Below are 15,198 nucleotides of genomic sequence, written 5' to 3'. Positions count from 1 at the left end.
GGATGTTTATCTCGATGTTCCTGCAGGGCTTCATCTGCTTCAGTCTGCGGCTTCTGATGAACAAGTCGCTGTTCCGCAAAGTCAGGTGAGAAGCAGAGCAGAGGCTGGTGGAAGAACTGATGAAATGAAAATAATCGAAAGCAAAAAAACTGACAACAATGAGTGACGGTAGAGAGTTTGATTTAGTCTGAATGTGAAGTGAAGGTGCTGATTGGTTACCATTGATGACATCATCGACAAAATGTCAGTTCTAGGAACACCCAGTAGGACATCAAAGCAGCTCCTGTACTGACATCATCAGGACGTCATGCTCTTTATCTCACTCTCTTTAATGCCCCTTATGGTATCATCAGCACGTCAACTTCATCATGTCGAATGCACTTGATTATGCGATCATGACGTCATGATCATCATCTTTAATGCCCCTTATGACATCATCAGAAAGACATGCCCATTATGTCAAATGCACCTCATGACATCATCAGGACATCATGCTCATTAACATGGACACAGAACATCATGCTCATTAACTCACAAATTATTTTTTATATTTAATTGACAATTTTATAACATATCTATACCATCTAAATTATTTGACATCTTTTTTTTATGTTTTTTATGTATTTGCATATTTAAAAAGAATTCACTGACTTTTCATAAATAACTAATTAGCATTTTGATGCTAATTCTTTTTTGAGCTTTACGTGAATCCGTTTTCAGTGTCAGTAAAAGGTCTCCTGTTCTGCTTCTCATGTTGACGCCTTGTCTGTCTCACATAAGGCGGTTGTGGTCACGGCGCCAGTCGGTGCCTCAGACAGGAAGTCGGGTCGAGGACGTGGATGAGGACGTGTTGGCTGAACGCCAGCGTGTGGACAGCGGAGCCGCCAGTTCAGATCTGCTGCAAGTCAGTCGGCTCAGTAAGGTGTACCGACATCTGAACCGCCGAGTGCAGGCCGTCAACAAGCTGTCCTTCGGCATCCCAGCGGGAGAGGTCAGTGCTGAGCTGCTTTTACAGTCCTCACACTGTTCATACCTGGTTATAAACCATTTATAAACTACACTCATTGACTCTTACACAAACACTTTCAGAAATAAAGACTTCTTCTGTCATAATCAGGTTCTTTAACTAGTTTTCTTGACTTTGCTTGCATAAAGTTTATAACAGTATAACAACTCGTTTATTAATCTTTTATAAAACGTTTATAAAGCAAGTGCTATTTAATCCTTATTCAAAGTAATACATTACTATTTTAGTTTAGTGCATTTAATCGTTAAGGTTTAATTAATTATGTTAAATCAATATTATTAATTACCCCATTAAGGACAATTTTATGAAGAATAAAAGAAAAATAAAGAAAAAAACAGATATGCTTTATAACAAGACCCTAAGAACAAATAGCTTGTTCATTTTCTATGACTGTCTTATGAACACGTTATATGGTTATTTATAACTGGTTATATATGAATTAATAATCATATGAAAGTTCTGTGCAAAAGTAAAACCAGGTTTTACTAAATAAATAATGCTTTATCAATTAATGGCTTATAAGCATGTTATAAGCTTAACGCTATTATTAAAACTGTTATTTTGTAACAGTTTATATATGGAGTATTAGTTATGTATACAGCTGTGTACTCATGTAATATGAAGATATTAAAAGCTGAGGTTATAGTAACTGGGTCACAAATTATATAGTATTTGATATAGAATAGCCTAAAGATAATAAAGAAATGATTATATTAATGGCTTATAAACATGTTATAAAGCTAATGGCTTTATTAACTCACCATAATTTTTGTAGGTATGTTACTTATTATGAGATAATAGAGGACAAATATAACAAATTTTACTATTTAATGAATAAATGAATAAATAAAGCTAATGATGGCTTATAAATGTGTTATAAACTTATCCCATTATGAAAACAAGCTTTTTCTCGAAATGTTCTCTATTTCAGTGCTTTGGATTGCTGGGAGTCAACGGAGCAGGAAAGACCACCACGTTTAAGATGCTAACCGGAGACATCAGTCCAAGCCATGGCTCAGCACAAGTGCTCGACTGGGATGGGTAATTTGTTCACGCCTTCATTTTCCAGACTGAAGCTCCTAGTACCTTTTTTTTTGTTTTAATTCTGATGTGCACGCTATGTTTCAGGAAAATGGTGGACATCATGGACTGCAGGACGGAGGGGATTAATATCGGCTACTGCCCGCAAGTGGACGCTCTGGATAACCTGCTGACAGGAGAAGAGCATCTGTACTTCTATGCTCGCATCAGGGGTATCTGCAAGAGAGAGATCGATCAGGTGGGAAAGAGTCTTTATGCTAATGCTAGCTTACTCATACAGAGCACCACCAGACACATCTGCTTCCTCTTCTGCTCTTCTACTTCAGTTAATTGGTTCCCAGTGCACTCTCATCAACTTTCCTTCATTACTCATGAGTGTGTATGACCTACGACCGTAGGTTTGACTGTTTCAGTAAAAACAGCACTGTCTTTTTTTTTGAGAAGGTTGTGTGGGTGGGTGTGGTCCACCAGGTTATTGCTATCAATTTAAGCAAAGTCTGGATAGATGAATAATCTTCTAGTTTAAGCTTTGAAGCTGAAATCAACTCAACAAGTTAGCACATCTGAGTTAAAACACAACACTAAACCCTAGCAAACAATTGGAATACCATAGCAATTACCTAGCAACACCCTAGAGACTAGAGCATTGTAGCAACCACTTAGCACCACACTGCCATTAACAAAAATAACATCATGGTCAACACATAGCATCATACACCTAAAGTACTATAGCAACAACTTAGCAACAACCTTCCAACCAACTGGAATACAATGGAAAATAGCACGGAACACCATAGCAACTATGTGAAAACTATAGCAACCAGCTAGTAACACCCTAACAAACAACTGGAATACCATAGCAATTACCTAGCAACACCCTAGAAACTAGAACATTGTAGCAACCACTTAGCACCACACTGCCGTTAACAAAAATAACATAGCAACCACTCAGCAGCACCCTAACAACCATAAAAAATACTCTACCAACCACTCAGCAACACCCTGCCAACCTGCCAGAACCCTGTAGCAACCAGCTATCAACATCTTAAAAACCAACTGCAATACTTTGGTCAACACATAGCATCATGCACCTAAACTACTATAGCAACAACTTAGCAACAACCTGCCAACCAACTGGAATACAACGGAAAATAGCACGGAACACCATAGCAACTATGTGAAGACTATAGCAACCAGCTAGTAACACCATAGCAACCAACTGGAATACATGGGATATGTCATTCAAAATTCCTTTCTGGTTGTGGTCAGTGTTAAGATCAGTGTGGAGGTCAGAGTAAAGGTCATTGTGGATATCAGTGTAGAGGTCAATGTTGAGATCAGAATGGAGGTCAGTGTGGAGGTCCATGATGGTCAGTGCAGAGGTCAATGTTGAGATCAGAATGGAGGTCAGTGTGGAGGTCCATGATGGTCAGTGCAGAGGTGAATGTTGAGATCAGAATGGAGGTCAGTGTGGAGGTCCTTGATGGTCAGGGCAGAGGTCAGTGTTGAGGTCAGTGTGGAGAGGTCAGTGTTTAGGTCCATGATGTTCAATGTGGAGGTCACTGTTGAGGTCAGTGTGGAGTTCAGTGTGGACGTCAGTGTAGACGTCCATGATGTGCAGTGTGGAGGTCAGTGTAGAGGTCAGTTTGGAGGTCAATGTGAGATCCATGATGTCCAGTGTGGAGGTCAGTCTAGAGGTCAGTGTAGACGTCCATGATGTGCAATGTGAAGGTCAGTGTAAAGGTCAGTCTAGAGGTCAGTTTGGAGGTCAGTGTGGAGGTCCATGATGTTTAGTGTGGAGGTCAGTGTGGAGGATCATGAGGTTCAGTGTGGAGGTCCATTATCTTCAGTGTAGAGGTGAGTGTGGAGTTCCATGATGTTCAGTGTAGAGGTCAGTGTAGAGGTCAGTCTTGAAGTCACTGTAGAGGTGAGTGTGGAAGTCCATGATGTACAGTGTGGAGGTCAGTGTAGAGGTCAGTATAGTGATCAGTGTAGAGGTCAGTTTGGAGGTCAGTGTGGAGTTCCATGATGTGCAGTGTGGGGTCAGTGTAGAGGTCAGTCTTGAGGTCATTTTAGACGTCAGTGTGGATGTCCATGATGTGTAGTGTGGAGGTCAGTATGGAGGTCAGTTTGGAGGTCAGTGTGGAGGTCCATGATGTTTAGTGTGGAGGTCAGTGTGGAGGTCCATGATGTTCAGTATGGAGGTCAGTGTGGAGGTCCATGATGTTCAGTGTGGAGGTCAGTGTGGAGGTCCATGATGTTCAGTGTGGAGGTCAGTGTGGAGGTCCATGATGTTCAGTGTGGAGGTCAGTGTGGAGGTCCATGATGTTCAGTATGGAGGTCAGTGTGGAGGTCCATGATGTTCAGTTTGGAGGTCAGTGTGGAGGTCCATGATGTTCAGTGTGGAGGTCAGTGTGGAGGTCCATGATGTTCAGTGTGGAGGTCCATGATGTTCAGTGTGGTGGTCAGTGTGGAGGTCAGTTTGGAGGTCGGTGTGGAGGTCAGTTTGGAGGTCAGTGTGGAGGTCCATGATGTTCAATGTGGAGGTCAGTGTGGAGGTCCATGATGTTCAGTGTGGAGGTCAGTGTGGAGGTCCATGATGTTCAGTGTGGAGGTCAGTGTGGAGGTCCATGATGTTCAGTGTGGAGGTCAGTAATTTCCCGCTGCATGTACAGAGAACAGGTATTCACTCTAGTTTTGGTGGTTTTGGTCTTGGTTTCTCACTGATGTGACTGAGAGCACTTAATGTTTCTCCATATTGATTAGCAATAAATTCTAATTATTTAATTGTTTATTGCCACAGTGTTCATTGCCATTCAGCTGCCTTGGAATGCGGTGGTGAGATCTTCATTAGCTAGTAGACAAGGATGTATTAAAAGAAAAGGATTTATAAGGTACTCTTCTTTATAAGTGCTGAGGTCTGGTTCATCTGACTCCTATAAAACGCCAATAAAACTAAATCTGACCCCTATAAAACAAATCTGTCTCTGACAAAATCCAAATCTGACTCCTATACACCATATCTGGCTTCCAAACAAACAAATCTGACACATAGACAAATACTGGACCTTTAGAATATCTTGATCATTATCTGAGTGCCTGAAATGTCCATTATGACATTACGGTCCACTATGATGTCATTGGAATGTGAGCTCCTGAAAGGTCTATTATGTCAGCATCATATGAACCGATGAGTTTCCCATTATAACATCTTTGGCACATCATTCATTGCTCATTCTTTATAAAGACCAAGAACTCAAGTCCATTCTCCAAGTTCCTCGGTGCTCCCCGTATATTTCTGTTGAGGGACGTCCCTTCTACTATTAGTCGTTTATTACAATGTTAAAAAACACGAGAGTTTCTCCAACACACTCGGCTCTGTAATAATTCTGATCTCTTTAATGCTGGAGGTAATGGCTCTTACTCTCGGAAGATTAATGGAAGTAATTTCAGTTCTTTTTTTTACTTTTTCACACTGACCCGAGCCGAAGAGATTCATGGAGGTATACGGAGCTTTAACTTTATTCACCTCCGATCCAGACGTCATCGTTACGCAATCAAAAGATTAGAATCATAGCTGATATGAAAGGAAAATTAAGCAGCTTCCTGTCCTCTTTATTTTAAACCTGAGTCATTCTAAAAGCTTACAGGTCCACACCATTGAGATGTTAAAATTCAGCGTCTGGCTGTTTGGAGCTTTTGATGTAAGGAACCCAATTAATTACGACGCGTTCATCAGAACAGGCTTCGCTTCAACACACTTCAACTTCGACGCTGATGATTTAATTTGAACGCCGCTCGTTACCGTGCTCACAGCGTTCGCGGTGTTAAACCGACGAGTGAAGCTTTTTTCTTTTCTTTTCACGGGAATAATTAGTGCATCAATAATTAAAAGTAAAACACCTTAAAAAAAAAAGAAAGGCAGAAAAAGGTTGGTGGGTTTAAAAGGACGAAAATGCTAGCACCTCTTCTTTTATTTGACTCAGAAGGTCCAGCTCTAGATTATACGTCGCTTTAATCCTAGACACAAAAATATCATGGAAATGTATCGGTGTTGATGGGGAAAGCTAATGAGTGTGTAGTCCATGCACTGTGGCTCTATGCACTGAAGCCGGCTGCTAACATCATTACATTAATTAATCACTTTTAATGGCTTTCAGCTCTAGTCATTAGAATACACTGATGACTTGCGTTGCTGGAAATGTATTATTAGAAATAGTGTGTTGAGAAAAAAATGCTCATATTCATTAGTAAATAGGGAAAAAATAAAGTGAATGTTCTGATTAATGGTCAGAACCCGGGAGGAGGTGGTATGGAGACCGACCCGTACGCAGGATAGCGTCAAATGAAAGGGGTTTAATACATGACGAAGACAAACATAAACCACACTACACTGGGAACTAACATTATTGTTAATGAAGCCGTGCTGCATATATACCGACAGGGACAATCACACACAATGGGGAACAGGTGTGATGACCGGGAGGAGCAGACGAAGATGGGGCGATCACGTGACACAAACAAACACAAACACACATGGCAATAAGTCTGCGCGGATCCATGACGGATCTGCGCTGATCCCTGACATTAATATAAATATATAAAGGATATGACGGGTCATTTATTAATAGGATCAGGAATATTGTGATTCCAAGATGAACACACATGAACTCTTTCACAGTGTCATAGTTATCACTAAGGACTGTTCTTTCCGAGGTGAGGGAAGTTCTAGTTCTTTCCTTTCTTTCATTTAAGCATCAACCAAAAACATAAATCCAAGCAAGTCATCCGTAATTTTCCGACTGACCGACTCCGTTTCGTAGACATTCTTCAGAGCAAAAGCTTGTAGCAGAAATCTACATGGAAGACAACTGAAACATTTTTGCTGTAATACTTGTTTCTTGTCAGGTTTTACTGTCAAACTGATGATATTCTGATCATTTAACAATAATGAGATATCCTGTGTCTCAGGTGGTGAACTATCTCCTGAAGAAACTGGAGCTGAACTACTACAGACAAATCATCAGCGAACGCTACAGCTGTGGAACACGCCGTAAACTCTCTACAGCCCTCGCTTTGATTGGACAGCCACAGATCCTGCTCCTGGTAACCATCTCCACCTTCATAGCCTCCTCCATAACCTCCACCTCCCCGTACTCCATCACAATCTCCTCTTCTATCTCCTCCACAATCTCCATCTCCTCCTCCACCCCTTTCTCCATTTCCATCCCCACCTCTTCCACCTCCATCTGCCCCACTCCTTCCACCTCTTCCACCATCTCCATCTCCTCCTTCATCTCCACCATCCCTTCCTCCAGCCCTTTCTCTATTTCCATCTCCTCATCTTCCACCTTCACCCCCCCACCATCATCATTTCCTCCTCTTTCTCCTCCATCTCTTTTCCTCCTGCTCCACTACACTGTCCTCATCCTTCTCAACTACAATCCCAGAATCTGTTTGCAGTTTTAAACGGTAAACATTCACAGTTTAAAATGACAGATTCTTCATTCTCCATCTGTTCATCTGCCAACACTTCTATCAGCTGCTGGTTTCAACCCACACTCTTTTATTTCAGCATTTAGCTCCTGTTGGGTTTTATTACTACTCGTGATCTACTGTGGTGCTGATGATCATACTCATGCTCACCTGCTTCATGTGCTTGGCCCCATCTCTCTCTCTCTCTCTCTCTCTCTCTCTCTCTCTCTCTCTCTCTCTCTCTCTCTCTCTCTCTCTCTCTCTCTCTATCTCAGGATGAGCCAAGCTCTGGAATGGACCCTCGCTCCAAACGCCACCTCTGGAAGATCATCTCAGAGGAAGTGATGGGAAAATGTGCCGTAGTTCTCACATCCCACAGGTACAATACTTTTTTGTTTACAATGCCTAACCCAACCAACCAACCAACCAACCAACTAGCCAACCAACCAACATACAAAACAAACAAACCGACTAACCAACCAACTAAACAAACGAACACATACATACAAACCAACCATTAATTCAAACAATAAAGCAAACAAACAAACAAACAAACAAGCAAACAATTGAATCAACCAAATAAACCAAGATACAAACAAACAAGCAAGCAAACCAAACAAACAAACAAACAAACAAATTGGTCAGACTAAAAAAAGGCATTACAAAGTTATTATGCCCAAGTTTGATATTATAGACATCTCGATCCACTCGTTTCTTGTGTCAGTGAGATTCAAGTCAGTGGAATGTGATGGTCATGTCATAAGATTTATTTTGTGGTCATGGAGCTATTTTGGTATGTTTTGGATGAAAGCTCGGAGCAGCTGGACCCTCTTGACAGAGACAGTCAGATTTCTTCTTCAGTGCTTTTCCAGGAGGAAAACAAGCCAAGATTCCGAACCAATTCTTTGATTTCTGATTCTGTGGGATTAAAAAGCATGAGTTTAAGGTGATCATGTCGTATTTTTGTGTGTGTTTCAGTATGGAGGAGTGTGAAGCTCTGTGCACTCGGCTTGCCATCATGGTCCAAGGCCAGTTCAGATGTTTAGGTTCCTTACAGCACATCAAGAACAGGTCAGTCCATCTCCACTTCCTCTCTCCGTCTATGTCTATCTTATTGTTTTACTAGACATTAACGATGACGATCTTTTCGTCTCGACAGGTTCGGAAGCGGCTTCACAGTGAAGATGTACCTGACCTCGGCTGCGTGCGATGTGGACTCCATCAGCACCTTCATGCAGCAGCATTTCCCAAGCACTTTCCTGAAGGTGAATCACTTCATCATGTTTTTTTGATAGAAACCAAAGAATCTGCTCTAGATTAGCAGCACAAACAATTCGAAACTGCCCAGTATTCACTTTCTAAGTCTTGATATATAATAAAAATAGAAATTTTTTTTTTAAAATATTAGTAAAAAAATAGAAAAATATTAACACAAAGTAAAATAAAAAAAAATAATATTACTATTTATTGTGAGAATACCATAAAAACTAACCAAAAAAACAACATTTAATTGAAATTATGTATTTGCTTATTTATTCACCAGATAAATGATAATGAATAAAACAATATATTTTATTAGTAACATTTTTGCATTTATCTCATTTGCATTTATTTTATTTTTACTTTATTTTCTTTTATTCTATATTAATATTTGTTTCCGGTTTTTTTCTACATTTATTTATTTACAGATGCTACATTTTCTACATATATTTCTACATTTCTTTAATTATATTTAATTTAATTTGTACTAAAAATAATTACTTTTTTCCTGCTTTTTTTCTTTTTCCCCACAATTTTACATTAAAATAATAAAATATTTTGAATGGTATATTACCATACCCAACTGTTTTATTTCAATTTACATTTTATTTATTTATTTATTTATTTATTTATTTATTTATTTATTTATTTATTTAATTTTATTTAATTTATTTATTTATTTATTTTACTTTTCTTTGCCGAGGTAGTCAGAATTTTATTCAAAATGACGACGTGACAGATCCTCCATCATGCCTAAGTTATTCAGGGGATTAGTTTCTTTTCTGTTTTTGTGATTATTTGTAAGAAATGAGATGTTTGATGAACAGGAAGCTCAGAGCTCAGTTTTTCTGTGAAACTGTAGCTGACATGATTTTAAACTGGTAGCTGTAGTTGAGCTGAGTTGAAGCGCCCCCATGTGGCTTTCAGTGGAACCGAGTGAGTGAATCTCTTTGTGCCGTGTTCCTACAGGACCATCACTCGTCTATGGTGGAGTACCACGTTCCTCTCGCTCCTGGAGGTGTGGCTGACATTTTCGACCAGCTGGAGTCCAACAAGGCGGCGCTGAAGATCAAAAACTTTTCTGTCAGTCAGACCACACTGGATGAGGTGAGTGATGGAAGCTGGGGCTGTGTTACACCTGTCAATCATCACCTGTACCACCTGTCCATCAATCCATCAAACTGAACACACCTTTTCATCTACAGACTAACTTTTTCTTCATCGTTATTTCCCTCCAACTCTTTATCCACCTCCTCCTCTTCCTCCTCCTCATTCTCTTCTACCTCTTCATCCACCTTCTCCTCCTCATCATCATCTACTGTACCTCTTACATCTCCTATTTTCCTTCTCTCTCTATCTTCTCTATTATCCACTTCTTCATCCTTATCCTTCTTATCCTTCTCTTTCTCCTCCTTCCACTCCTCTTCATCATCCACCTTCTCCTCGTCCACCTTCTCCACTCCTTGCTCCCCTCCTACTCCCCCTCCTCTTCCTGCAGCCCACACACACACTCTACATACACACATACACACATACATCCCTCTGTTCATCTCCTCTTCTGTATTCTGAGCAGCACCTTATCTATAAACCCACACACACACACACACACACACACACACACACACACACACACACACACACACACACACACACACACACACACACACACTGCTCATATGGATTCTGCAGGATAAATCCAGGCTCTTAAATACGTACATAGTAAAATACAGGCACATGATAAGTGCAGTAGTGATACAGTTGTAGTGCATGTCGTTTTTTGTGAGACCACTAGGGGCGCTGTGCAGGAAATGTTTTACGAACAGGATGTTTTTTTTTTTGCCCCGCCATAATTTTTTTATTTCGATAGCTTTGAAATGTAACAATAATAAAATGTAAGAATGTAATCGTCACCTCGTGTTCCTGAGCGCTGATACACTGGATAGAATCGAAAAGAAAAGCGAGTCATTTCGGGAAAAATACACGATGTAGCCTCCTGTAGAGAAAGAAAACAGAGGACCGAAAGAGAAACACAGCCAGAGTGAAACTGACAGACGAGTCTAACCTTTTTCTCTCGGCTCGTCTCTGCAGGTCTTCATTAACTTCGCTATGGGAAAGGTCGGCGGAGCGGCGCAGGACAGCGACGAGACCTCAGATGTTGACGATACTGACAGTCAAATGCAGTGAAACGAATAACAATTAACTCCTGAAGACTCTATGTTTTGTGTTACTGTAATATTCTAGATATATTTAAATTAAAAAGTCATTATTTTATATTTTTTCATGGAATAATGAAGGATATAAGGCACCCTTTCAGAACTGACTAATTTATGTCGTAATGTACCTCCTCCTCTCTTCGGAACTAATTAAACCTACATCTCTGATTTAATCGTCCGTTACCGCTATAGTTTTATAAAATCGTCTATGCAAATCTTGTGCCATTAATATTCATTACAATGATAATACGAATGTCCGAGAGTTTTTACTCGCTCTGTATTCATAAAGATCTGTAACTGCATCACTGTAATATAGTTATTAAAAATATAGATATATAACTTTCAATGAAAACAAGTGCATTGGACATGATTATGGTGCATTATGAGTTGTTAATATGCAGGACATAACAAATAACATTGACTCTGTACTGGGCATTATAACTCATTATAAACACTGAAACTTCTCACGATGTGTTGTTTCATCTTTTGAACTCTTCGGAACTTACAGATTAAATTGGGTCTAAATGAGCAACCGACATGTTTATAGCATGTTTATAATCCTTTATGTCATATTTGCATTAAGATTTGGTTTGTATTTTTTTTTTAAGTCTCATTTTCTATGAAGGCCATGAATGTGATGGCCTACAGTATGAACACACTGATTGCATTTGATTTGCATTGTAAGTAGTGTTTATAACACCTTATAATCATCAGATATATTTTAAACAATGATTATTCAGTCATTAGGCCCTCTGAGGTGTCTGAGTGTAGATTGTGGACAGACTAAACCATTTAGAATGACATGTACAGCCTTATGAATGCACTCTAATATGTTATGAACAGTACTTACACATTATGTTTACATTGTGTTAATAATTCTTAATACGCAATATGTCAAAATATAAATAAATGATAATACATAAAACAGGACTAACAGACGAAAACTAAACAGGACAAAGGCCGAGGCTACACTGACGAATACACTGACGATGATTCATTAAATAGACACGATTAAATAGACATGATGATTAATACATAAGAAAAGGGTGTGTAGCCATGGGGAGGAGTAAACAAAGGCGGGGCAGACACGTGACCTAAACAGACACACATGGCCAAAAGTCCAGGCTGAGTCCTGACAGTGCAGTGCATTTTCATAACTAATCAAAGTATGTTATGAACACTACTTGCATGTTATGAACACTACTTAATGTGTCACATTCACACTTCCTTATGCATAATACATAAAAAGATAGAAATAACTATGTAACTAATCATAACCTGAACAGCCTAATGAATGCATTATGACAGGTTATGAACCCTGCTTACTCTATAATGCACATTTTAAGAATTCATAATGCATAATATATCAAAAGGTCTTATGAGCCCAATATGACATATGAACACTACTTACTGTATACTTCCGTCACAGTAACTTATTCCTAATGTATAATATAATCAAAAGACTGCTACAGTATCTTGTAATAGATCTTCATAACTAATCTTATGACAGCCTTATAAACGTACTATAACATGTTATGAAAACTAATGATTACATGGTTTGTTGAATGTATTTATTTATTAACAAATTCTTGATTAAACCTGCTGCATTTATGATAGTTTATTATATTTAAAAACAACTGCATCAGAGTAAGAAACAATTGACTTACAGCAGTTATTAACAGACATAGAAAAAATAAGGAACAATTAATATTCTTTTATTATTTTCTTAAAGGTTAAAATGTGTTATTTAGAAGAATAAAATAATCCCGGCTACACAGGTGAGTGCATCTTCATGAACAGTGTGCATAATGTGTTATGAATGCATCATATGCAGTTTATTACACATCGCGGCCACGGTACGACTCTTACTGTGTTTTTCTGTGCCGGAATATTTACAGGATTGTTTTTAAACACGTTTGTTTTGTTTGCTGTATATTTTTTTATGAGATGGGATTGTTAGTGCTATTGTTTACTCTGTCACTCATCATTTCTTTTTTTTCCTCCACGGTGAACACTATCAGGATGTACACGGGCGAGCACGGTGATGTCGTATTGAATATGTATGCACCGCAAGCCTCTCATCCTTTTAAACTGCTGGCAGCGTCGCCGTAGCGCAGGCCCACTTCTGGGCTCGGTATAAATCACACGACCGTTTTGGCTCGGAGATATAAATGATTCTTCAACGTCTGCACATCTTCGCTTTCATTAATATTTCCTCTCAAGGCTCGTCTCTCACGTACTGAATATTTCATCAGCTCTTTCTTTCTTCTCAACGCCCGAAGGCACCGTGCCTCTTTTTTTTCAAAATGTAAACTTATTTTTTACCATTAAACAAATTTTTCGAACTCACGTGTCAAGTTACTTGTCTTATTGACCCCCAAAACATGTCTCTTTACATCAGAAACTTTGAAAAAAAAAAAAATTCATAATTAGTGCTAATTATAACATCAAAGTGAGTTTTTGTTAATAAATAAATAAATAAATAAATAAATAAATAAATAAATAAATAAATAAATACACCTTTATTTGAGGTTTATATGAAAAAAAAGTTTAAAAAAAGAAGATGGAGGTTTGGTAAAAAAAAAACTGACTAGCTATTTATTACTGTGTATTTATTTATTTATTTATTTATTTATTTATTTATTTATTTATTTATTTATCTATCTATCTATCTGTCTATTTGTTTATCTATTTTTTTTTAATTAATTATTTAATACAAATCAGAGAGCTCCCATGACCTTCCTCTCCCCACATTTGCATATTACTCTACGCTTGAAAAGTCCCTTTTACATCAACCACGTTGTTGCGATTTGCCACTGACGGCTTCTTCTTAAAACATCGGTCAATTTCTTAAACTAAAACAACGTTGATTTTACGTGGTAAATTATTCAATTCTTTCTGAACATCCTAATGCGATCGTCCCACCAAACCTCCTGCGTTCACTTATCCGGTTCTGAGGTATAATAAAAACATGAATCATATATCAGTGAAGTAAGATTTCAATCTAAAATCTCATAGAAAAATGACATTTGGAATATAAGCATTTATCAGCTTCTCCATTACCAGCAATAAAACACTAACGAGTCTATAATTTCCTGAGTCACAGAATACGAACATTTATATGTAGAGGAGGAGCGCTGGTCATTTGGAGTCATCAGTGGATTTTATATCCAGATTTATAAAACGTGTCAGACAAGCAGAAGTTTGCGGTTTGTGGAACCGCTTTCTAACTAAGCCTTAGGTTTAGGGTTAGTCCGATGATTTGACCGTATGATGTTTCCTGTTTATTGTGTATTACCGTTGGTATTTATTTTTATCTCCCATTTGGACTTCTGTAAGTGCCGAACCAACGTCTACAGTTTCACTGCACAAGACTCTTATTCGTATGTTAAGAAACATGATATTGAAATAATATTTAATGAAATATAAAAATATCGAAGACTGAAGGAATAGACAAAGTTTATGAGCCACTCTCATACGTGTAGGGACACCAGATTAAATCAGAATATAAAGATTTTTTTTAAAAGTCTTTAAAAAAAACACTATAAAATACATTTTTATTAAGGTTTAAATTCCAAACCCTATGATCACAACAAACAGATAGAGCATTTGCTTTACCTTTAAGGATATGAGTCTAGGATTGACAACCAGTTAAGTTTACTGTACACACACACACACACACACACACACACACACACACACACACAATGGACGCTCACCTCAGTCTTTTCACCCAGCTGTAACAAGACTAATGAGCACGAGAAGTTCCCACAGTGATCTCTTTGTTCTTCCTCATTTAAGAACATTCCGTCAATAATCAGATTAGTTTGAGAGATTTATCAGTGACCTGCATATCGGAGGCACTGACTCTTTCACAGATATATGAATTCAATAGAGTAGTTTAAATGCACTGGCTGCTTGCACACTGATCACTGGTTATTTATCACCTCCTGTTTTGACCAGACGTCCAGTTTTAAGAATATTTTGAGAAAGCTTAATAGACTTTTCCAGTTTTGCTGTCAGAGTGGAGAAGAAGAACAAGAGCAGAACAAGCATGAACCTGTGGACTCATGGTACTGTGGTACTTTTATGTCAGATCAGATACAAATGCGTAAATTACCTAGACTCTAAAAATGGCGGACATATTATGTGTTTACAAACATTATATTGGTGACATACAGG

General features: G+C 38.4%; 1 protein-coding gene across 1 annotated transcript in view; it reads left to right on the top strand.

Moving 5' to 3' along the window:
- abca12 (ATP-binding cassette, sub-family A (ABC1), member 12) overlaps window positions 1-11,480 on the top strand; it is an 89,164-nt gene extending 77,684 nt beyond the window's left edge. Inside the window, exons 61-70 of the mRNA XM_027166277.2 lie at window positions 1-85; window positions 781-991; window positions 1,959-2,068; window positions 2,156-2,306; window positions 7,040-7,174; window positions 7,819-7,922; window positions 8,522-8,614; window positions 8,703-8,808; window positions 9,773-9,910; window positions 10,892-11,480. The exon at window positions 1-85 is cut by the window's left edge and continues 169 nt beyond it. Of these exons, the coding sequence (XP_027022078.2) occupies window positions 1-85; window positions 781-991; window positions 1,959-2,068; window positions 2,156-2,306; window positions 7,040-7,174; window positions 7,819-7,922; window positions 8,522-8,614; window positions 8,703-8,808; window positions 9,773-9,910; window positions 10,892-10,987 (1,229 nt within the window). The 3' untranslated portion in view covers window positions 10,988-11,480. The remainder of the gene's footprint in view (window positions 86-780; window positions 992-1,958; window positions 2,069-2,155; window positions 2,307-7,039; window positions 7,175-7,818; window positions 7,923-8,521; window positions 8,615-8,702; window positions 8,809-9,772; window positions 9,911-10,891) is intronic.
- Window positions 11,481-15,198: the final 3,718 nt, after the last annotated feature.

The sequence above is a fragment of the Tachysurus fulvidraco genome, chromosome 6 (genome assembly GCF_022655615.1).
Source record: "Tachysurus fulvidraco isolate hzauxx_2018 chromosome 6, HZAU_PFXX_2.0, whole genome shotgun sequence".
Taxonomy (NCBI): Eukaryota; Metazoa; Chordata; class Actinopteri; order Siluriformes; family Bagridae; genus Tachysurus; species Tachysurus fulvidraco.
Note: the sequence above shows the minus strand (reverse complement) of the source record. Positions and strands in the feature narration are given on the sequence as shown.